General features: G+C 37.2%; 1 protein-coding gene across 2 annotated transcripts in view; it reads left to right on the forward strand.

Moving 5' to 3' along the window:
* LOC122807038 (cell migration inducing hyaluronidase 1) overlaps positions 1-23,846 on the forward strand; it is a 378,711-nt gene that overhangs the window by 265,061 nt on the left and 89,804 nt on the right. For both annotated transcript variants that reach the window (XM_044077939.1, XM_044077938.1), the window contains exons 9-12: positions 4,315-4,436; positions 8,076-8,223; positions 10,683-10,874; positions 22,066-22,235. In XM_044077939.1, coding sequence (XP_043933874.1) covers positions 4,315-4,436; positions 8,076-8,223; positions 10,683-10,874; positions 22,066-22,235 — 632 coding nt within the window. The remainder of the gene's footprint in view (positions 1-4,314; positions 4,437-8,075; positions 8,224-10,682; positions 10,875-22,065; positions 22,236-23,846) is intronic.

The following is a 23,846-nucleotide window of genomic DNA, read 5'->3' on the forward strand; positions in this document are numbered from 1 at the left end:
TATTTGGAATGAAACGCATTTCTAAGATAACAAGCAAATGAAAAGAAATGAAAGAAAAAGGTGTAATTAAAATAAATTATATTAGGAAGTCACTACCATGAAAATTTCTGAAGATGATTATTGCTTTTAACAACCATGACTTGTTAAGTTAAGCTTTTCAGGATGAGTTTGCATCTGACAGACAGCTATCAATCACTAAAGATCAGACACTGATGATGAAGTAGTGCAGGACACAAGTCTGTCCTACTGAGACTGCAGCCTTGTAATGGCATATAGCGCAAGTCAATATATTTTCTTCAAAATATTTTATGGGAACACTGTTTCCCATCTAGTTGTCCATGCAGAATAAACAACAAAAGATAAGTATTCAGACTTAACGACAAACTTGCAAGTTCTTGTGGTTGCTAAGTAATTCAAATTGTCGAACAATAACTCAGATCTACAACTGCATATTTAAGTCCAGTTTTCCATCTGCTTTATCTCTTATGTTGTACATGCAGAAGTCAAGCTCTCTGATACAGATGCACAAAAAAGATGAACCATTGTCTCAAGTGTTGCTATTAACATAGTACCACTGTATGCTCAGATCAAGCACACATTTAAGGGAGATCACCTGTTTGACTAATACTATCCTGCTGAGTGTTGTTTCCCAAATCCTGGCTGCCTCAATTGAGCATTCCTTGAATGGTTTAGCATTATTTGCTATACTACACTATCAGAGAGCACTTTTTCACGCTTACGGAGTCTGTGTCTTTTCCTCACCGAAGTGTGACTATATCATTATTATATATAAATAAATGGGGCTGTCATTGGCTGTCTTCCCCACAAGGAGAGCAGTAGTGAGCTTGACCCCCATGCACATTTTTTTTTTCTTTGTGTCATCCACAGTCTCCTTGAGTATATAGTTTGAGTCTGCTGTCCATAGGTTATGCATCGACTTCTCATAGAGGATGCCATTTTTAGTATATGGCACATCTTGAAACTGAAAGAGCTGCATAAAACAAAGGCACTATTAAAATATAGCAGGTTTTGATATGGTCACAAATCACAAAGCATGTTACAGCTTCCAAAGCTTTCAGCAAATTTTCCATTATAGTTTTGTAGGCTCCCATGCTGAGAATTCTTGTTGATAACAGTGATATCCACATTAGAACCTTTTTTATAGCTAGATTCCTGTATAAGAAAGTTATTATATATATATATATATATATATATATATATATATATATATATATATTTGTGTGTGTGTGTGTGTATGTGATTGTATTCAATATATATTCATAGACTGTTACTAGGCTAATGACCCAGTTGGCCTTTCTAAGCCTAGCCAAGTTTTCCCAAAAGAATAATGATGTCCTGTATCCAAGTAGGACATTGAGGGCCGGGCATTTATAAGCTGCTTTGGTCAATAAGGGAAACGGGTGCCAGGCCAAGTGTAAATTTCCTATTCCATATCCACTGGTCTAGATTGTACTTAAACTGAGTACAAACTCAGCTTCATATGGATGGGAGGTCTGTTCCATAGGAAGGTCAGTCTCTGGGACATATATCTGTCTCTCCAGCATGCTTTGTTTAAGTCACAGACAAAATTTAGGTCCCTACACCTTGTATCTCTGGTACTCTTTGACTTGCGAATATGTAAGAGATTCATAAGTGTGGGGTTTGCAGACACCTTGTAAGCCAGGTGTAGATCATCCCTCAGCAATCTATAGGAGACTGAGTACAGGGAAAGAGCTTTAAAACACTCTGTATAAGGCTGGTTTGTTACACCTTGTATTCTTTTTGTGAGGAATCACTGAGATTGCTCTAGTTGTTGCATATGCCTGGTCAGGTACATACTAAAGGGATCATTGTACTATTTGATTGGTCTAATAAGGGCAAAGTAAAGTGGAATAATAACTTCTTTGGACCTAGATGCCATGCCCTTACTTACAAGCTGCGCAACATAAAAGGATTTCCTCATCACTGTGGTGACGTGGCGGTTGAAATTAAGGTTACTGTCTACTTGCAGCTCCAGATGCCTGACCACTAGATCCACTCTTAGGGGCATATTATCAGCATTGTAATTTGCCAGGATGGTTGACTTCCCAAAGAGTACAATTATGCATTTCTTAGCATCGAGTTTAAGACCAAGGCTTTGGCACCATTTCCTAGTCAGAGATAGGCCTTCTTGAATAATGCTGGTGTCTGCAGGGGAGTCGATGATAATCCCCAGCTTGCAAGTATGTGCAAGCATAGTCAGCCATACCCCTTTAACATTTGCCTCCATTTCAGAGAAATAGATGCCAAAATGAGTGGGAACAGTACTGATTCCTGAGTGACTTCGCTAGTGACTGGCCTCTTAGTGGAGGTGGTCTTGCCTATTTTGACCTCTTTATATATAAGAAAGTTTTTTTTTTTCATTTTGGAGACTAATCCATGTGCGTTATGCAAGCTAAACAAATAAAGCCAACAGTACAAGTCCTAATTAAACTAGAATTTACAGAATCATTGTTATATTCTTTAGCATTTTCATCCTGTTCCAGAAACTTAAATGTCTGTTTAGACAAAAGAAGTTAATTTTCCCTGCTTACCAATACTCTAGTGTCTGCTGCATATACGCAGATCAGACCTTGCGATGTCAGCTTGGTGTCACGTGCATGCTTCATTATGCCAGGTTTGATTACAATGCTCACTCACTGATTAGTAGGGAAATGTGTGTGCTCTGGTTAACCACAGCACTACCCCCTCCCCAGAATGGGCGAGTAGATATGAGCTGCATCACTCCAGTGTCTCTCCTTACTGGTTTCTCCAGCAGACAAGCTGCTACTGAAATCGATGTTGTCTGGGTTGCAGTCAGGGCTTCATGTTTTTGTGCCACAAAGTCATGGTATTGTGCCTAACTATTAAATAAAATGATTCCTTGACTAGGTTTGCATGTCCTGTATTTTGCAGGTCTTTCTTAAAAAATATTGCAGGAATACTTTACAGGCTAGTACTTTAGAATAACTTTGAAACAATGAGGAATACTTTTGAAACAATGTATTAACTAAAATATGAGGGAACTTCAACTTATTAAAAATAAACATTACTTTGCCATTTAGTTATCAGATATGATAGTGCATGGTCATTAAAGCCTTAAAATAATTTGAAATGTATATTTTTGTCCATTAAACATTGACTTCCTTGAAGTCATAATAAGTCTGAGTGCTTTATCCTACAGAAAAAAAATAAATAAATATAAGCCTTGTATTCATGCAGAAGATGGTAGTTGTTTTCTTTCACACCTCTCAACTATCCTGATTTTTGCAGAATGTTCAGATTTTTGTCTCTTATTTTAGGTCTGTTCCTCATAAAATGTGTGGTTCTGTTGGAAATTATTGAGGACTGAAGTCACTAAATAATGCCAGACATTTAAGTTTCAGACATAATACTCTTTAGAAAATTCATGCTAATGCAAAACCTGTCATTCTATCAACTTTCTAAGAGCAGTATTAAAAAAAGTTCCTATTTTGGACCTTTGTAACCCCCCCCCCATTATTTTGTATTTGTCTAGACTTACTGCAATAAGAGGTTAAGATGTATGTTTTCATTTAGGAGATACACTGAAAGTCATATACATAAATATACATAACTTTACTTTCTCTACAAACTGTCTAAAATTTCTCTAAATATTAAATGATGTTATACACCCTGTATTGATTCTTAACCAATGTCTTTATATTATATCTAATTTGTTATAATTATTTGAACTGCAGATGTTTTGTTTTATTTTTGAAGACTGTAAAATTATTGTTCTTAAAATGTTTGGGACCCCGCTGAAAATGAACTTCTACCTAGTCGGAGTTTCCGGGTAATCAAATGCCAATCAATACCATTATCAATAAATAAATAAAATGGCAAAAAACTGCCCATATGTTTAAAGATAGATACTAGAGAAAATATGAATAACTGAGTGCAAATTTCAAAATAATATTATTACTTCCTGCAAGAAAGTAAAGTGCAGCAGAAAATACTTCACAATAGACGGCCTCATCTGTCACTGTCCAAAATGTCATTGTGAATTTCTTGGCTGACATGGTGATAGGGATGTTGAGGGACTAGAGACAAATCATAGAAAACCAATTATATTCAGATATTATCCCATGGAACAGATGAAAAAGAAATAGTTACAGTATGGATTGAGCACATGGCCTTTTCTGATGGCAACATATTATGGTTTCTAAGAAAGAAAGACACAGAATTATTCACTTTTCAAAATGTAGATAAGGTATATATGAATAAAATTGTGACTAATACTTTTATTTATTGTTTTATTTATTTTTTTTAATTTAGATGCAGCTTGGACAGAGTGGTTTAGCAGAGATGATGAGAGAGGATCTGGTGACTGGGAAAAACTGTCAGATCTTAGAGCATCTAATCCTGGCAAAATCTGTTGGAATCCCATAGAAATAGAGGTAAGCAACAAACTACAGGGACAGGATGAATGCTGTTTTTGCACCCAGTTTCCAGTGTCTGCACATATACAGCATTGAAAATAAATGTCAGCTTTGGCGTATAATGGAGCCCTTGTACTGACTAAATATGACTGCAAGTTCAGCTTTTTTTACTTCAACAGCCATGCCAGGTAGGCTAGGGTAACACAGTGGTTAGTACATATGTTTCAGAGGCAGAATGCCCTTGCAAATTCTAAAAAAAAAAAAACAGAGAAAGATACAGAGGAACATTTGAAAATATAAAGTAAATTATCTTACAAGATGTTTTAGTCAGCAGGCAGTGGAGTTAAACTCTTGCTAACCTTCAAATTCTACTGCTAGCACTGCTTTTTCAAAACAGTCGTGCTCAAAAGGATCCTTCCTCTCTCTCCCTTCATTCCTTTGCTTATTTCCTGGTATCCGTTTGTAATTTCTCAAACGTTTCTTAGCATCTGCAATCTACCCAGAATTGTCTCCTTCTGTAGCTCATATGGGGTTATATACTGACAGCATATTTAAGTATGACTGTAAATTATTTTTTATTAGGGCTGTTGCTCCTACTGCACTATTGGAACGGTCTAGGTGTCTTTAGTCCACATTGCTCTCATGTCTATTTACAATTACTTTATGACTTTAGAGTTTCCCAGTGATCAGATAGTTTTCCATCATCCCTCTGTGTTCTTTTTTTATTTTTGTCAAGTATTGGGCAACAGATTTTCCTGGCTGGTTTTCTTTGTCCCCTCTTGTGTTCTCCATGACACTTTTCATTTCTGTCTCACAGGAAAGCTCTGGAAATGAAGTGAATGTCGCTCCTTATTCAGTACTTATCTCCAGCGGTGGCAAAGCTGGACCTGATGATATATATTTGAAGGCAATTATATTGAAAAATGTATTATTGATTGGCAATTAGAAGTGAGGGTTTTTCTATAGTTCTTTTTGCCAAATGAGAAATTCTTGAAGATGCATTAAATTAAATACCAGCATAAATGCACCATTCAGAGGAATTTTGTTATGAGCACAGGAAAGCATATGTCCCAAAATAGTATCTGTTCTTTTATCATTATCCATACATATTGTTTCTTTCAGTATTATAGTGAAACCTCTATTGAGTATGCTCCATAGGTTTGTACATATCACCATACTAATTTGTTAAATACTATGCCTAGTTAGTGGCAACTCAAACATTCTGCTCTGCACTATATTCTGCAGTGAAACCCATTCGCTGTTAGTCTGTCTATCGACATTCTGCTCTGTGCTATGTTCTGCATGGGAACCTATTCACTGTTAGTCTGTCTATCGACATTCTTCTCTGCACTAGGTTCTGCAGTGGAACCCATTTACTGTTAGTCTGTCTAGCGACATTCTGTTCTACACTATATTCTGCAGAGGAGCCCATTCGCTGTCTAGCAACATTCTGCTCTGAGCTCTGTTCTGCAGTGGAACCCATTCACTGTTAATCTGTCTACTGTCTATCAACATTCTGCTCTGTACTATGTTTTGCAGTGGAACCTATTCACTGTTAGTCTGTCTATTGACATTCTGCTCTTTGCTGTGTTCTGCAGTGGAACCTATTCACTGTTAGTCTGTCTATCGACATTCTTCTCTGCACTAGGTTCTGCAGTGGAACCCATTTACTGTCAGTCTGTCTAGCGACATTCTGTTTTGCACTATATTCTGCAGAGGAGCCCATTCGCTGTCTATCAACATTCTGCTCTGAGCTCTGTTCTGCAGTGGAACCCATTCACTGTTAATCTGTCTACTGTCTATCGACATTCTGCTCTGTACTATGTTTTGCAGTGGAACCCATTCACTGTTAATCTGTCTACTGTCTATCGACATTCTGCTCTGTACTATGTTTTGCAGTGGAACCCATTCACTGTTAATCTGTCTACTGTCTATCGACATTCTGCTCTGTACTATGTTTTGCAGTGGAACCCATTCACTGTTAATCTGTCTACTGTCTATCGACATTCTGCTCTGTACTATGTTTTGCAGTGGAACCCATTCACTGTTAATCTGTCTACTGTCTATCGACATTCTGCTCTGTACTATGTTTTGCAGTGGAACCCATTCACTGTTAATCTGTCTACTGTCTATCGACATTCTGCTCTGTACTATGTTTTGCAGTGGAATTCATACCCTGTTAGCCTTATAAATGCATTGCCCTATAGAAATTGTGTTTACCTGTTTTACCAGTGATATGGGACTGGATGGTATCCTGGGTACTAGAAGGTCACAAAAGAGGGGAAACTGTTCCGGATCAACTCTCGTTTCTTGGATGAGGGGGAAGAGTGGCAATGGTCACTTCAGGGGTATGGTACTAACAGCTTAAAGGACTGGTTACAAGAAGATGTGGTTGTGATCATATATGAATGGATGGTGTAAGCATAGTAGTGCCCATACATGTTTGCACCCATTGATGATTTAAAACAGGCTATATAAAAATAAAGTAGTAACAGTTTGAAATAGCTGCTAGTTATCCTACAAACTTTCCACTGAACATTTAGAATTGCAGTACACCTGAGACCAAATATTATTTTGCCAATGGAGTCACTGATTTTCTGGGCAAGGAGTTATGTTGAGCAGCTGCAAGCTGGCATATGAGTAAATTGATTAATGTGGAAGTTATCAGTAAACCCTATGATCAGCTGTCTGTACAGAAAAAATGTGATAGTCTATCAGAAGTCCATTGCCATATCTTTGGTACAAGATAAAAGAATGAAACAATCATCTTTCTAGTATAACATATTGCTACAGTTTTAGCAGCACAACAGCGTTTCGAAAGCTGCTGATTTTAGTACTGTGTGAACATAACAAAACAATAAACAGTAGACTGTATTGCAGTCACAGTTAGATCCACATTTTACTTTTTGAGAAATGCAAAGCTTCAGCTCCTGTATTCTTTTCAGCATACTAGTGCTATTGTTTAACATACTGCACAGGCAGTCTTTTACAATGAGCGTTGTAACATGACAACTGTTCCACAGGTCCCATATGTAACGAATGCAGAATGTAACCACCCATTATATAGTCATCTGATTTACTAAACACATTCCACTGTCAAAGCTATCTTTGTCAGTTGGTTTATGTTACTTATAATGGATTTGTTTATTTATATGCTATATAACATAATGTACAGAGAAAATGGACATAAACAGGTTATCACCTGCATGAATGTTTCCCACACAGATAATATCATGGAAACTGTTCAGATATACTATGCACTGAATAATAGAGTGTTGTCAGTGGGGTCCTAAAATGACCCTTAAGTCATTTGTTAAGTTATTATTTACCAGGGTATCAGTCACCACAGCATACGTTCAGAAGTTCATTATAGACATGCCAATTCATGTTTTCTTTTACACAATAACTGGGAGTATTTAAAGATGGCAGAGCTTAGGGCTACTATAGTGAATGCACTGAGTAACTACTGTAGCCCAGTCTGTGCAAAGTATGCTTTTTTTTCTAATTTGGAGTACTATTTGTTTATCTCAGAATGTTCTTGTCTACATCTGTTACTCGATTTATTTTCAGAAAGTTGATATATCAATATTGGGTAAACCAATAAATTTGATCACTTTTTCTTGACATGTCTTTCTGTAATTTGCCTTCCTTTTGTAGGCAGCAACCCATGAAGGAGTGTTAGCTAATTCAACAGGTGAAATATTCTACAAATATGACAGGCATTATGGATTTGTGTGTCGGAATCAGGACCAGTCAAATGGAATTTGTCACAACTACAAAGTCCGTTTCCTCTGCATTAAGGATGGTATGTGCATAATAGATATTTCTCAACACAAGGGGGTTTTGGTAAAAGAGAAACCAAACACAGTAGGTTATTTTCTAAGAATGAATTGTTTCAGGACAGCAAGCACTGTTTTTTCCAATATGTCTTTTTTTTTGTCCCCAGGTGTGATTTGGCCATTGACCATCCGTATGATCTTTTTAAATATTGACTCACAAATCTGACACATTCTTCACAGTATGGGTAGCCATAAAAGACTGAGATTTTAGAGCAAACCCTTTAATTACATGGGCCGGGGGACCGGAGGTGGGGGGGGAGTTTATTAGTCTTATTGTGCCATCATACCTATTTCCATATTTACTTCAAAATAAGTAAGATAATGCAAGTTTAGGTACCAGTGATCTTTTCTTCACCTCCCTCTGTAGCCCTTCAAGGTGTGAAAAAAAAAGAATGTGGTTTGACACAGGTGTCTAGGCTTGGGCAGCAGCAGCCTGAGTGATTGTTTATCACAAGGCAAACAGAATCAGTCTCCCCAGTGTGACTTTGTCTTTTTAAATAGTTCTTCCATCATAGATTGTTGACAAAGAAGTGAAGTTTCAGCGCTTTGATGGCCGCTTTAATCTTGCTGGTTAGGTCTTCTGACCAGCACTGTGTCCTTTGTAGCCAGAATAAAGGAGGAAAACTAGTTTCCAAACAGGCATTCTCTAAATGTGTGCTTCACTATGTTTTCTTTTGTTATTTATATCAGGGAAGAAACAGAAAGGGTATGGTAGATCCCCCAGCATAAAAGATAATGTATACTTCCCTAGGGAGATAGACTATCCAGGCTATTCTAGAAGCAGCCATCTGCTACTCAGTCTTTACCATTTTTAAGCATTACAGATATGAATTTTCATTCAATCAAGAAGATGTTTTACCTTGGACATCTTGCAGAGCTGACTGCAGTCCATGCCAACCAACACATCAACCTTCTATATATTGTGAGCTCATGGAAGCATCCCAGCAATCATTGCTACTGCAACAGTGATCCATACAAAAAAGTACAGTACAGCTGTGAAGGAATTTTCTATAACAGTTAACATTTGATTAGAACACTGTTTGCAGTAAAAGTTTCCTTCAAACCTTCTCCTGATTTTCCCATAGGAATTTAGGGGCTGAGGTGGAGTACTCTCTTTTTCTTTATAACCGTCCTCTTCCTTTCCTTCACTGTGCCTCAGGCCTGTTTAGGTCTGAATAGACTGATGTAGCTCAGATTCTTGATACTCTTGCCCCTCCACCCCACCCCAGCACTCTGCCACTGGGGTATGTCTAGTAGTGTCTTGCCTGAGATAGCTCAATGCCAATGATCCAAATATGGGGTGTAGAATTTGGGGTATAAAAGAACTAAAGATAACACATGCAGTTGCATTTTTTATCATGAGGCATGATGGTATCACACTTGAAAGGGGATCCATCCAGCCAATAGGAAGAAGGGTGCTAAGTTCTAGAAGTCAGACTGGAGAGTGGCAGGTGAACTATTACAGCAGTGATTCACTTCAGCATGTAGTATTATTGATAAGTTCCTGCACAACTGTATTTTGCAGTATGTACTATACTTTACAGCAAAGTCTGCAAACTGTGTGTTGGGTGGGGAGGTTACTAAGAATGAAATGCACATGACGTTGGGTGCTGAAAAAGAGACGGCTTACATGGAGTCTCTTAAGTTTCCGTGGGTCAGTGGAAAGCCAGTTGGAACAGATGGTCCACTGACACATGGAGTGTACTCAACTATGTCGACTGTGACCAGTTTTGATTAACTGATTTCCCTAAGTGGGGGATTTACCTTCTATCAGTGGCTGTTGGATAGTCCTAGGTGAATGTGCTCTCAGACAATGACTCACACACTGGCAATGGCATCCTAAGCAGGGTATCACACAAGTGTGCACCACTACATTGACATCACCGCACTCAAGAATATGGGGGAAGGCAGGGCTATAAACCACAAGTTTGGCTGTATGTAGTAAGATACTTATGGCAGCTACTTATTGGCACCCATCTCTTCCATTACTTTATAACTATGGGCCTACCATATACAGATCAGTGCTTGAAAGAGAGGAACCCCGCATGGATCATATGGCATGCCAAATTAATGGAAGAATATGTTAGCCAGTAGGCAGGACTGCATAGCTAGGGCCAGAGGTCAGAATTATCATGGGATCAGATATAAAGCAAATCAATGTACAGTGAAAAACATCACTGATAACCCCAAAAGACTCCCGCATAAATTAGAACAAACTTGTTTTATTTTTTGTTACTTAGTTTGTAACTGTAGGTAAACTAAAACATAATAATGAACAGATTTAGTGATACAGAGGAACAACATATCAGCATATTCGCAAGTAACAATAAGCTCTAGTTAGCATCACTGATTGTCTAAAATGTACTGTTTGTTAACTCATTTTCATTTTTCCAGCTTGATTTTCTATGTGTGTGTTTTTTTAAAGAGAGACCTAAAGTTACAATCGCTATTGACACCAATGTGAACAGCACCATTCTGGAACTGGCAGATGATGTCAGAACGTGGCGGGCTGGAGACACTATTGTTGTTGCCAGTACCGATTATTCTATGTACCAGGCTGAAGAATTCCAGTTACTGCCATGCCGAGCATGCTTAGAAAACCAGATCAGAGTAGCAGGTAAAGTATGTTCTTATTTAGATTCACTTTGATTTTTTTTTTCCTGAGAAGAAGTAAACATTAACTTCCTCTCATATGCCTCTGCCACTCATCTGTCTGAATGTTTTACATAAACATAATGTGGGTGTGAAGTGCTGGGTCACTGCTTAGGACGTGATTTCAACCTACACTTTTTTTGAATCTCAAGTTTAAATGTCTTAACCACTAGACCTCATTGTCCTTGCAGAGTGAGGTAACAAAATAAAAACTAGGTGAGTCAATCTGTTTTGTGGTAAATGCCAAGCTCTGGGAAATTGTGGATATTTTTTTACATTTATTCTTTAGCTAAACTGCAAGCCAAGATGAACAGCCATCCTCTTTAACTATGCTCCAGATGATTTCTATTGCATAACAATAAGGTGTTAGCCAAAGTGCAACAGCATAACTGGGCTGCTAATGATGAAGTCAAGTAAAGTGTCTGCTAAAGTAAACTTTATCTGCTGTGCTGGCCAACCTTCAGTCTACAAGAAAACATTAGAAGGACCATTAAAATAATTTCTGTGGACATTCCATCTTTTAGAGCCGGATGGTGCATAATAGCAAGTATCCAAAATTAGTGTTCATAAAGAAACAATTGAGTGGCAAGAAAAGTTTCATATCAATCCAGTTAACAGAACTAATTCATAAGCAGAGAAGAATCTTGGAACTTATTCAGTAAAAACAGACAAAGAGGCTATGAACTTAAAATATGAATAGCTCGTCCAATCTTGATATATGCAAAACCTCAGTGGTATAATATTTGATACACCCTACTTACATTTTCATTCCTAAATCTCATTTTATAATGTTGCACAACCATTGCAGCAGAGCTAGAAGCATTGAAATTATTTTACTCCTTCAGTAAGTCATCGTTTACACATATTCATATAGTATGAACAGTCAGTTGGCTCGCTCATGTTCTGAACAAGATTTGAGATTTTCTGATCATTTATTGCTAAAGCCAGGCTACTTTTTCATTCTTGCCCATATTCACAATCAGCCTCTTTATTTCTTTCTTTCTTGCTTGCCTTTTCTCTCTTGTTTAATGGGAAAATCTGACCTTGTACAATTCCCATTCTCAGTGGAGGCTCAGGGAGAAAAGCTCCACATAAAATACATATTTACAATGAACAACAATAAAAATTAAATATTTTAGTCATTACTGTGCAGGTGGTATTGAGATCAATAGTTCAGACATTTGTCATGTACTTTAGAAGTTATATTATTTTACATAAGTCAAAGAGACGTTAAAATGTAATATCTGGGGATATAAGAGCAATAATAACACGCAGAGGTTCAGTATATGTATAGCGACATTAAGGAGGAAGGATGCCACTAGAGCAGGAAGAGAAGACAGAGGAGGAGGAAGGGTATAAGCAGAAATAATCAAGAATGACATAAGTAGAAAAAGGTTTGATAGGGGAGAGGTTGAGATAACAGTGAATAGTTAAGATGATGAGATGGATAAGGAGGGAGTATTAGTAGCAGACGATTAAGGATATAGGCTAGTTGGAGGAGCAGTAGTGGAGATAAAAGAGACAGCCACAGGGATAAGAAAGGTAAAAGAGTCAGTGTGCTTGATAGAGAGACTGGCAATGGAAGAGGAAACAGAAAGGTTGGTTAGTCAGGATGGGAGTACAAGCATAGCCATGAGGAAGTTAGGGATTGTTCCAAGTTGTGTTTGAAGTGTATGCTAATGTTGTCTTGTTTTAGGGTCGATAGGATGGGGTTCCAGTCTGTAACAACATAGGTTGAGTAAAGTGAGTCATCTGCACTGTTATGAGAATTGAGCCTAGTCAGGAGATATTTGTTGTCCGAGCAGAGATGCCCTCATCTAGAGATTCAGAGCCCATAGGTTATGGTTTTCCAGTGTATTATGTTACATACATACAGTACATACATAAATTCATGCTTACATACTACATTACTATTCTGACGGCAAAATGAAAAGTCATGTAGCCTCAAATATCTTTGGTTTACCCCGCACATTTCATCTTTAAACTGTCCCTAGCCCAGTGGCCACATTGTAGCAGAAATAAAGAATATTAAGCTATGCACACTTCTTGCTCCACCATATATTTAATTTATTTGTATTAACGTTTTCCTAGCCACTGAATTTTTAACCTTCTCTGATGTTGCATTACTTATTCAACACGTTATATTCCTATATAGGTATGCAGAGGCTGGGATTGTTGTCTTACAGGTTTTTGGTTCTCCAGTTAAGTTCCTAACTTAGAGTCCAAAAGTCCACCTTCTATTCATGTGGGCTTTTACTGTGTGCTTCAGTTGTCATCCAAAACTGCACCTATGTGAGCATGACTTTGTGTATGTCTGTGTGTATGCATGTATATGTGTGTCCATTAGTGTGTGTGTGTGTGTGTGCGTGTGTGTGTGTGTGTGTGTGTGTGTGTGTGTGTGTGTGTGTGTGTGTGTGTGTGTGTGTCCATTAGTCTCTGTGTGTATGTCTGTCTGTGCATGCATGTATGTGTGCAATGTATGTATCTGTGTGGGTGAAGGGAGAGGTGGGTTTATTCCCATTGAAACAACAGTGAGGATGATCTATCTTTGAGCTGGGATTGTCTACTCTAATATCAAATAAAATCTTCTTGAGGGCAGCAGAGAGAAAAATAATATAATACGACCAGAGGAAAATGATTAAAGGACTAAAAATACAAAATTATTTTTGTTAAAACTATGTACAATTCTGAGTATGCAAATTCCAGCGAAAACAAAGCTCAAAAGAATAATTAATATGGTTTCAAACTGCAGTGTAAGCATCGTCATATCATACTTAGAAATGCAGAGTTCTTCAATATTGACTTAATTATCTGGAATAGGGAGTTTATCAAATGTGGTGAATTCTTTCGCAATCCCTTAAGGCTTTTTTCCATGCACATTATTGTACATTTAATAGAAACTAAGACTGCTGGCAAGAGATACTACATGCAGTTGTCTTTAAATAGATGAGGCTTTTCAGAAGTAAAGTACAGTGCAGAAACAATTTTGGTCTCATAGACCATTAACAGAACTAGTGACAGTGACAAGAATGCTGGACAAATAATGGTCTGGTTAACTATTTAGTGCCTGCCTGGAAACAGTTGTTATTCTCCATATCTTTGCAGTTAGCCACTGATGTGGAAATGAAATAATGTTAAAAAACAGCTATTAAACTCCATCTCTAAGTTGCTTCCACTCCTTTTCAACTCTGCAAGATTTTGTTTTACAAACTATTAACAAATGCTGTTTGACTACAGGCAATGAGTAAAACTTGTCAATTAACAAATGTCCCTAGTTCTGTTTTGCTGTCAGGGTCCACAGGGATATATTTTTATAATGAATCCGCAGCAATGAGATAATTGTTCAGATGAAGTAGTTACTTCATTTCTCTTTGTTAACTATAAGCACATTGTTTTTATTTTATCACATGCTGTCTTTTGTCTCCAGAGTTTTCAGGACAAAGCTGATAGAAGTAGCAATGTCAAGGCATCATTGCTTAGTGGTACTTTGTGTTATCAGGGGAACTCTAAATACAGGCGATGAAAAATTCTGATGTGTTAATTACCCTAAACAGCAGTGTGGGACATGATGAGTTAGTGGGTATATGCTAGCCAATGCATTTAGGATGGTAGCTGGACCAACAGCAGTATATAAAGCTCATCTGTCACTTTATCTTATGCTCAGTAATAAAAGGCAAATACGTCTAACCAAAAACAGTTCATATGCTGCAGATTGGTAATATCAGCAACAAACAAACAAAAGTAACACTAAAGTCAGATGAGTGGCATATATGACAGGATAATCATACATGAACACAATTTTGTAAGACCCATAGCATTAGTGTTAACATCATGGATGCTTGTCTCTGAAGTTTCACAACACCATCATTCAAACTGTGGCTCTACTCTAAATCTCATCAACGTCTGACTATGACTGCTTTCAGTGCATGACAGCACAATTCACAGACAGCCCTCACCCCTATGAATACTGTACTCTAAACAGTGCAGCAGCTACAGCCCTCACCCCTATGAATACTGTACTCTAAACAGTGCAGCAGCTACAGCCCTCACCCCTATGAATACTGTACTCTAAACAGTGCAGCAGCTACAGCCCTCACCCCTATGAATACTGTACTCTAAACAGTGCAGCAGCTACAGCCCTCACCCCTATGAATACTGTACTCTAAACAGTGCAGCAGCTACAGCCCTCACCCCTATGAATACTGTACTCTAAACAGTGCAGCAGCTACAGCCCTCTCCCCTATGAATACTGTACTCTAAACAGTGCAGCAGCTACAGCCCTCTCCCCTATGAATACTGTACTCTAAACAGTGCAGCAGCTACAGCCCTCACCCCTATGAATACTGTACTCTAAACAGTGCAGCAGCTACACCACATTCTACACTTGTTTCCTTTTGCTTTAAAAGTGAGTAGTATTGATTGCAAGGGTGCTTTTAATGCAAATAACATAGGCAGTGAAGGTCCCAAACTTGTTGTCATCTGAGTTTCAGTATAAATACCAGGTCCATTTGTTCTTTATTGTAAAATTAAACACCAGCAGCAAATCATTAATTGAACTTGTGTGCGTCCCACCCTGTGGGTCTTCTACTCTGACTACAAGAAGAATTAACAACAACTTAAAGGGACACCACTCAGAATTTCATCATTAGCACTGACACTATTTGCTTCCCTTTGAATCCCATTGGATTTTCAGCCTGTGCTTCAGTCTGAAGTTTGCATCAGCAGCTTTAACTGCACGTATGTCCTGTGTGAGCCTGTGAAGCAGCTCCATGTTGTTCACAAGTGCCAGGTGAACACTGTGAGCAGCATTATCCTCACGGATGTCTTTCTGTGAAGTACTTTGACAATGCTAACCTGACTTATGTACCACTTTGAACTTCTATAAGAAGCATCAGTCTCATTTCAGTGGGCACCTCACTTTGAAATTTAGCAGCAGTGTTGAACCCAGTGGGTGATCATTATGTACATCAACAGCAAAAGCATTTAGAAGTGGTCCACTCCACATTCTTTTAAATGACAATATTAAAAGTACTTCTTTCCTGTCTCCTTATTAGGTTTCATCAGATGGAACAATCCCATGATGCACCCGTCCACTCTATACTTTCACAGTAATAACAGTACTTTAAGTACACCTGTCCTGGCTCCTCTCCAGGTTTCATGATGTAACATCCCCATGATGCTCCACTCCGCACTAACAGTGTCATAAGTATTCCTTTCCTGGCTACATGCCAGATTTCATTATTTAATAGTACTGTGATGCTTCATTCTATACTTTAGTAATAATAATACCATCTAAACTACTATTATCCTGCCATCCCCCCAAATTTTATGAGCTCTAACAATTCCATGATGTTTCACTTCTCACTTGATTTCATCAATAATAGTATCTTAAGTACTCACCTGGTTCCTCTCTAGATTTCATTATGCTCTACTCTGCATTCAGAAGTAATAACAGTGTCTTAAGTACTTCTTTTTTTGATACATCCCCAGTTTTTCCAGAAAATGGTAGCTCAAGCAGGTAAGCTCCAAGACCAGCTAAATGAGCAAAATATCAAAGATCTAACGCTGCTCAAAAAAGGAGAACACAATGATATAACTTAATCTAGTTTTAATAGCACCAAGTTAAAAATATGCCAAAACTACAAGCTTTCCCATAAAATGCTTTATCAAGTCAGATAAATATCACCACCTGTTATACTGTCATTATTACTTCAAATACTGAAAATCTAATGAAATAATTTTCTTCTTTATCAAAGACATGATTATATAGTGCATTGGTAGGTATTTTACTTTTTATGTCAGAAAAATGTTCACCAATATGTTTTTTTTAATTTCCTGTTACATTTACCAATACAGAAGGTATTACATAGTTCAGTACTAAGCTAACTGGCCTTGCAAACCTAGCCAATTATCCCTTGTGGGACTCAAACCCTGCACCTTGTGTTTATAAGGCAAACACCTTAGCCATTAAGCCACCCTCCCAACCATGTTTGACATATAGGAATATACACTATATTTTGCATGTTATAATTAGCAGAAGCTCGTAAATAAGAGCTCCACTCTACACTTTGGCAGTAATAACAGTATTTTAAGTATTCCTGGCCTAGCTCCATTCCAGGTTTCATGATGTAACAGTCCCATGATTCTCCACTCCACACTAACAGTGTCATAAGTATTCCTTTCCTAGCTATTTGCCAGATTTCATTATGTAACAGTCCCACAATGCTTCACTCTACACCTTTAACAGTAATAATAGCATCTTAACCACTCTTCTCATGGCTTCACCTCAAGTTTTATTATCTCTAACAAGTCCATAATGCTTGAATTCTCACGTGATTTTAGCAATAATAGTATCTGAAGTTCTCAGCTGGTTCTTGTCAAGGTTTAATGATGTAACAATCACATGATGCTTTACTCCACATTCAGAAGTATTAACAATGTCTTATGTGCTCCTCTTCTGGCACATCTCCAGTTTTCTCTTGGTAATCTTCTTTTCTCTCACTTTCTAAAATCTTGTTTGTTGATTGGCTACACTGAATTGTCCAATATGTGTATACATATTTTAGCTGTCTGTGTTGGTCTACAGTCTGCCCACCCCCTTCTACTCTATGTTGAAAAAAGGGGTGCCTTCCCTGATATAGCACTCCTCACCTGTGGAGCAGCACCAGATACATTTATCCATGATCTGCCAAAAATAATTCTTCTGCTTTTAAAACCCGTAGTGAGTGGTTTGCTATAATTTCTGCCATACACAAAGTGCTACAGCAAGCACTACAGTGCTGACTCCAGTAACAAAATTAGTTTCTATACTTCCATTCAGAAATGCCTGCTTAGAAATGAATGCTTGGACAGTAACTGCACCTCATACCAGTCAGCATTTACTGATCACTCTGCCTAACCCCTTGCACCTGGAGTAGCTGTCCCCTTTGCCCTAACCGAGCTGCACTTCTTGTGAATAGCAATGCTTCTGGTGTCACTGTATGGTGTTAGTTAGAAATATTGCATTAGTTGCTGCTAAAGCAGTTGATGACAATCAAGATTAAGGGCTATGACTGAGATATTTTTTGATATGGAAAAACATCTGGATATCAGGAATGAGGAGTCTGCTGTTCTTTCAGGAAGAATAATTTAGAAATCACTTCCATAGCAGTCACATTGATCTTTTAAGCAATAGCACATATTTAAGCTTTGCCACATAAGCAGACAAATAAATCCTTATGGAATAATGGAAACATGTGGATCGTATGGATAACATCTGGAAAGCTGCATAGGGTTAAAACAAGACATACTGCTAAATGAAAATTTAAATGATCTGACTTGGCGAGTTTCCAGTATAAGTAATTATGAATTATTTTCTATGAAATAAACAAGTGACCACAGTTAAAAAAAAAATCATTTAAAAGTGATATATCTGTAAGTCTTTCTATTTTACTCTGCTCCTCAAAAATATTCAGTTCATTGCCAGACACTATCACTTTTTGTTGCATGTCATATCTTTTACTTTATATATTCACTTATTTATCTGAATTCAATATTTTTTGGCTGTGCTTCTGTGAATACCATACAGCAGGTTATGCAGTATGCCTCTCCAGACAGAGCGCAATGATACAGCAACAACACATGGCATGGCATGCTGTGCTTTCCTACAAGGTCAGCACAATAACCAGAACCTGTGCAATGAGGGAGAGCCCTGCTTGGTTTAGGGCCATGTACAGCAATCACGTACATGTCTGTACACTGTAGGTAGGGGTGTCATCTTTCTTGTTTTGTGTCTTATTCATGCACAAGCAGACACTCTCACACACACACACACACACACACACACACACACACACACACACACACACACACACACATACACACAGTCATCAAGCCACAGTCCAGTGAGCCTGATTAATCAAATGGTCTCTCACTGAGACTTTTTCTAACTTACACTGATGCTCTGTGGAGATAATTCCATTAGTTAAAGGGGTACATGGGGGACAAAGATGAATGAATGTTGGGTGTAGGGGGCTTACTGCCATATAAGATTGTTTTTGAGCCCATTCAGTTATATTGACTTAACATAACCTGGTTCTTTTGAAATAAATTAGTGACATAATCCATACACTCTAGATGTGTGTGTGTGTGTGTGTGTGTGTGTGTGTGTGTGTGTGTGTGTGTGTGTGTGTGTGTGTGTGTGTGTGTGTGTGTGTGTGTGTGTGTGGTGTGTGGACGTATGCATCTATACTTAGCTAGCCTCACCATTACAGATCTTCAATCACTGAAATGTAAATACTGCATATGTGAGCAATGAGGCTGTATGTGGTTGTGAAACAGTAGACTTAAATACCCATTTTACCTCATGAAACAGTTTTAATAGAAGTATAACTTTAAAATGCAGAACTGTCTGTCAGCTTGGCTGTGGTGCTGGCAGGACTGAAAGTTTTCTGATCTTCATCTTAGTATGGTCTTGACTGACTACAAGTAAGAGGACTGTGTTAATATATCCTTGATATTTTGAGTGCTGTGCCTTCTTATACTGATTAGTACTTCTGTCTGAATAACACTATGATATGTTTATACTCTTACTATTGATATCATTAGGAACAGTTATGTCAGGGTCTTGTTTTTAAACTCTGCTGAATTGTGCTTGTTTTGGATGAAGTACTCATATACTAACTAATGCAGCATTAAATTATTGTGTTATTGTTCTAAGTGTGTGGACTCTTAGCTAGACTGGCACTGTGTTTATCTCCCTGTATTGGACTTTGAAGTTGTTTTGTTTATTTGCATTTGGCTAAGTTATGAGTAATAGAATGTTAAGAATATATATGTCTGCATGTGTGCCACACAATAATGCAGTAGGTGGTGTTACAGCCTCAGAGCTTTAGGTTCTCCAGTTCAGTTCTCAGCTGGGGTGTCTGCTGTATAGTCTGCATGCTATTCCTGTAGCTACATAAGTTTTATTTGGGGGGGGTGCTGTGGTTTCCTTCCACCTTGTAAGTACATTCAATAAATGAACTGACAGCACCTCAAATTGTCTGTGCAATATGTGAGTTTGCATACATATTACAATAGACTGGCATCCTATTCAGAATATGTTCCTCTTGCTTTAACACAGTGACTGCTAGTACGGATTCCTTGAGACCCAAGTCCCTGAAATAGATACAGGGATAATCTGAGAATTAATGAATATTGTGTGTGTGTGTGTGTGTGTGTGTGTGTGTGTGTGTGTGTGTGTGTGTGTGTGTATGTATATATATATATATATATATATATATATATATACACACACACACATATATATATATATATATATATATATATATATATATATGTATATGTATGTGTGTGTGTGTGTGTTTGTATATATAATTATATATATATATATATATATATATATATATATATACATATATATAGATATAGATATATCTATGTATATGTATGTGTGTGTGTTTGCTTGTTTTACCTTCTTCTATTTAGCCAATGCCAACATATTTACTTCCTGAAAGCATAACATTGCCTTCCAGGTGGGTATATAAATGATATAATTCACTTAGTTGTTTAAACATTTTAGAATCTCATACTTTTTCATAGGTTCATAGGTAAGTACTAGGCTAGCTGCCCTTACAGGCTGGTTTAAACCTAACCAGTTTCCCTTGCTGTGCTCAAAATAACCTATTCCATTTGATTATAGATTGGCCTTACACATTCCATGGTCAAGAATTATATATTACCCCTAATGAGAATAATTGGGATCATACCATACATAATTATAATCTATTATAATACTAAAAGCCTAAAAATGGTGGTGCAGTAGTCATTTTTTGTAATTATTATTTTATTTAACGATCTGGGAGTATGAGGTAAAAACACAGACACATTTAATGTTAGAATTTCAATGTCTTTAATTTGCTACTTAACAGTATAAACATTATACTGTGAAAAATAAATTAAAATTGCAAGTTTAATTTCAAGAAATGTCTTTTCTTATAGGAAACTTTTATGTAATGCAACATTTTAGTAAATTTGTAAAATGAAAGTCACAATGCCAGTATACTAGAGGGTACAATACAAATGTTTCTAGTTCAGCTGTGCAAATTCTTACAAAAAACATAAAATGTGTTTGTGAGAATGGCATTCATGTATGGTGCACCTGCTGTTTGTAAGGGTTGTACTATGAAATGCTGACTTTCAGAAAGTCGACAATCCAAAAGAATGAAAAAAAAAAAGCAATGCCAAAACACAAACGGGTAAAAAATCCCAAACTCTCGCTCTCTCGCATATATATATATATATATATATATATATATATATATATATATATAGTTACCTATCAAAACATCGAATGATCATAACATCTAAACTTAAAACATCAAGACCATAACATCTAAATCTCAAAACATCTAAAAGTCATAACATCAAATCTCAAAACATTGAAAACTACAAAGCAACTATAAATAAAAACTTTGCATACTGTTTACTATGTTTCTGCATGGGGGCAAGCCTCCCTGCACCCCACCCCCCCCCGTAAATTAAATATACCAGTTCCAAGATCACACTATAGTGGGGTTAGGTAACCCCACTGTAGTGCAATCTTGGAGTTGGTATATTTAATTTACGGTGGGGTGGAGCCCCCCACATTGGGGTGCAGGGGGGCTTGCCCCCCTGCAGAAACATAGTAAACAGTGTGTGGGATTTTATTGATAGTTGCTTTGTATTTTTCAATGTTTTGAGATTCGATGTTATGACTTAGATGTTTTGAGGTTTAGATGTTATGGTCTTGATGTTTTGAGTTTAGATGTTATGATCATTCGATGTTTTGATAGGTAACCATATATACACATATATAATATATTTATCAACTAAATGATTGCACCAACTCAAAGAAGGGGGAATTTCTCTAAAGAAATGAATCATTGCTGACATACTATTAGAAATCACACCGGCAATGGTTTCCTGTGGAAAAAAGTGTTCAGCATTATGTCATTTATCTTTTTGTTTGTGGTCTACTGATGGTCAAGCAATTTGACCTCAAGCATATGTAGGGGAGCCATTTGTCAGCTATACTATTTTGTAATATTGTCAACTGATAATTGCAGTTATCAGCAATATTTAATTGATATTTCTCAAAGTACCAACTACTGACTTGGTAATATTTCCTTTTGTAGGAAAAGCTAAATATCTCCATGTAGGTGAAGATGTGGATGGAGTCGACATGCGGGCTGAAGTGGCAGTGCTGACTAGGAACATTCTTATTATGGGAGAAATGGAGGACCACTGTTACAGCAACAATGAGTGTGAATTTTTTGACTTTGACACCTTTGGTGGACATGTCAAGGTAACAGTTTATTGAATAAATTTGAAGGAAGGAAAATGTTATCATTGGCCAAAAACGTTGCAGTAAATGTATGGATTAATACAAGCAAATCTGAAAATGGGACTCTTGTCATTTATGCACAGACATTTTATTACTGATAGTTTACCTTTTGCTAGTGCTTAACAAATCACCATATTAAACAGCTTTTCTTACTCCAAAACAGGACAGTTTTTTTTTTTTTTTTTTTTTTTTTGCAAACAGTCTAAAATTTTTGCACAGCCATGCAATACAGTTAAGGAACAGTTAGATCCATAGTATAAAAATATGTGAAAGACACTGTGAAAAATTGCATTTACATAAAGTTAGTTCATTGGCATACTGTGGCTATAATGTGATACTCAAAAGCAATGGTCTCCAATTCCAAATCCTTTGTCATCTTCTGAATGATTCATTAAACTGAGGTCCCATTGAATGTTGGTAGCTCACAGGATTTAAAAGATCCCATGGGATCTTTGGAAGAGATTAGAGAAGTTTTCCAATGTCCTGGCCAAATTTCCTATAGTAGTATAACTACCACCTAGGAGTCTTGCATGAAAAGAGGGCACTAGCCTAATTGGACTAACCCAGTCAACAAGCAATGAATAGTTAAATAAATAGAATGCAAAGCCTTGTGCTTTTTTTGGAAAATCTGAATCTGATAATGATGCTGATGAAGGTCACTGGAGTAGGTGAGCTGTTTATACCATTCTGCTGTAACATTCTGAGAGATAGCAAATGAACAACAACAAGTATGCTGCTAGAAAGTATGAATCCTAAGCAATAAAGTATATATTTAAGAGAGACTGTCAGTGGTTGAGTATACCATACTCTCATTTTTGAAATTAGGGATAGAAAGCTGTATATTGTATCCCAACAATCAGCATTTGGGATAACCAGTCAGGATGATTTAAATGTTATACTGACACTGTATTATAGCCTGAGATTGGAGCTGCATTCCTAAGGTACTACTTTAGAAAAAGATTTTGAATTAGGCTTAGTGTATCTATTACACTAGCCATTAAAGATCCAATGTCCTATCTTGAAAAAGCAGAGCGACTTTTTGTAGTGTTCTTTCAAAATGTACCTAACGCACAAAAAAGAAAAATAACATTCTGGGAAACAAAAAGAGATCAGTGGGTCTTAACAGTTCTGAAATATAAACCCAAAGGAGTGTTGTGTGCAGCGCTGTAGATATTAAATATTGTATGCATATTCAAGGTGTACTATGTACAGTGTGTCATAAAGGTGACATCAGAAAGGTGATTATGGCATTGCTCTGTGAAGGTATGGATGAAAATATACTTTGCCTTGTTAAATAAGGTATCTTTTTTGGTTTAGTAATTAATAGCCTTCAAATATTCCTTTATGATAGTGACACATTTTATGTGATTACAGCCCTACATATTCAGAAAGGACTAATGCCATTGTGTAGCACTAATTCATGTGAACCTGTGTTTTTAATTCTCTCCGAGGTTTGCATAATGGGGGCTACCTAAGCATCTGAAATAAATGCTTTAGTACTTAACCTTCATTTCAGATGCATTTGCAACCCCATTATGTAAAACTAAGAAAGAATTAGAAACCTGCACACTT

This window comes from Protopterus annectens, chromosome 7.part0 (assembly GCF_019279795.1).
Source record: "Protopterus annectens isolate FY-2018-M chromosome 7.part0, PAN1.0, whole genome shotgun sequence".
NCBI classification, from domain to species: Eukaryota; Metazoa; Chordata; order Ceratodontiformes; family Protopteridae; genus Protopterus; species Protopterus annectens.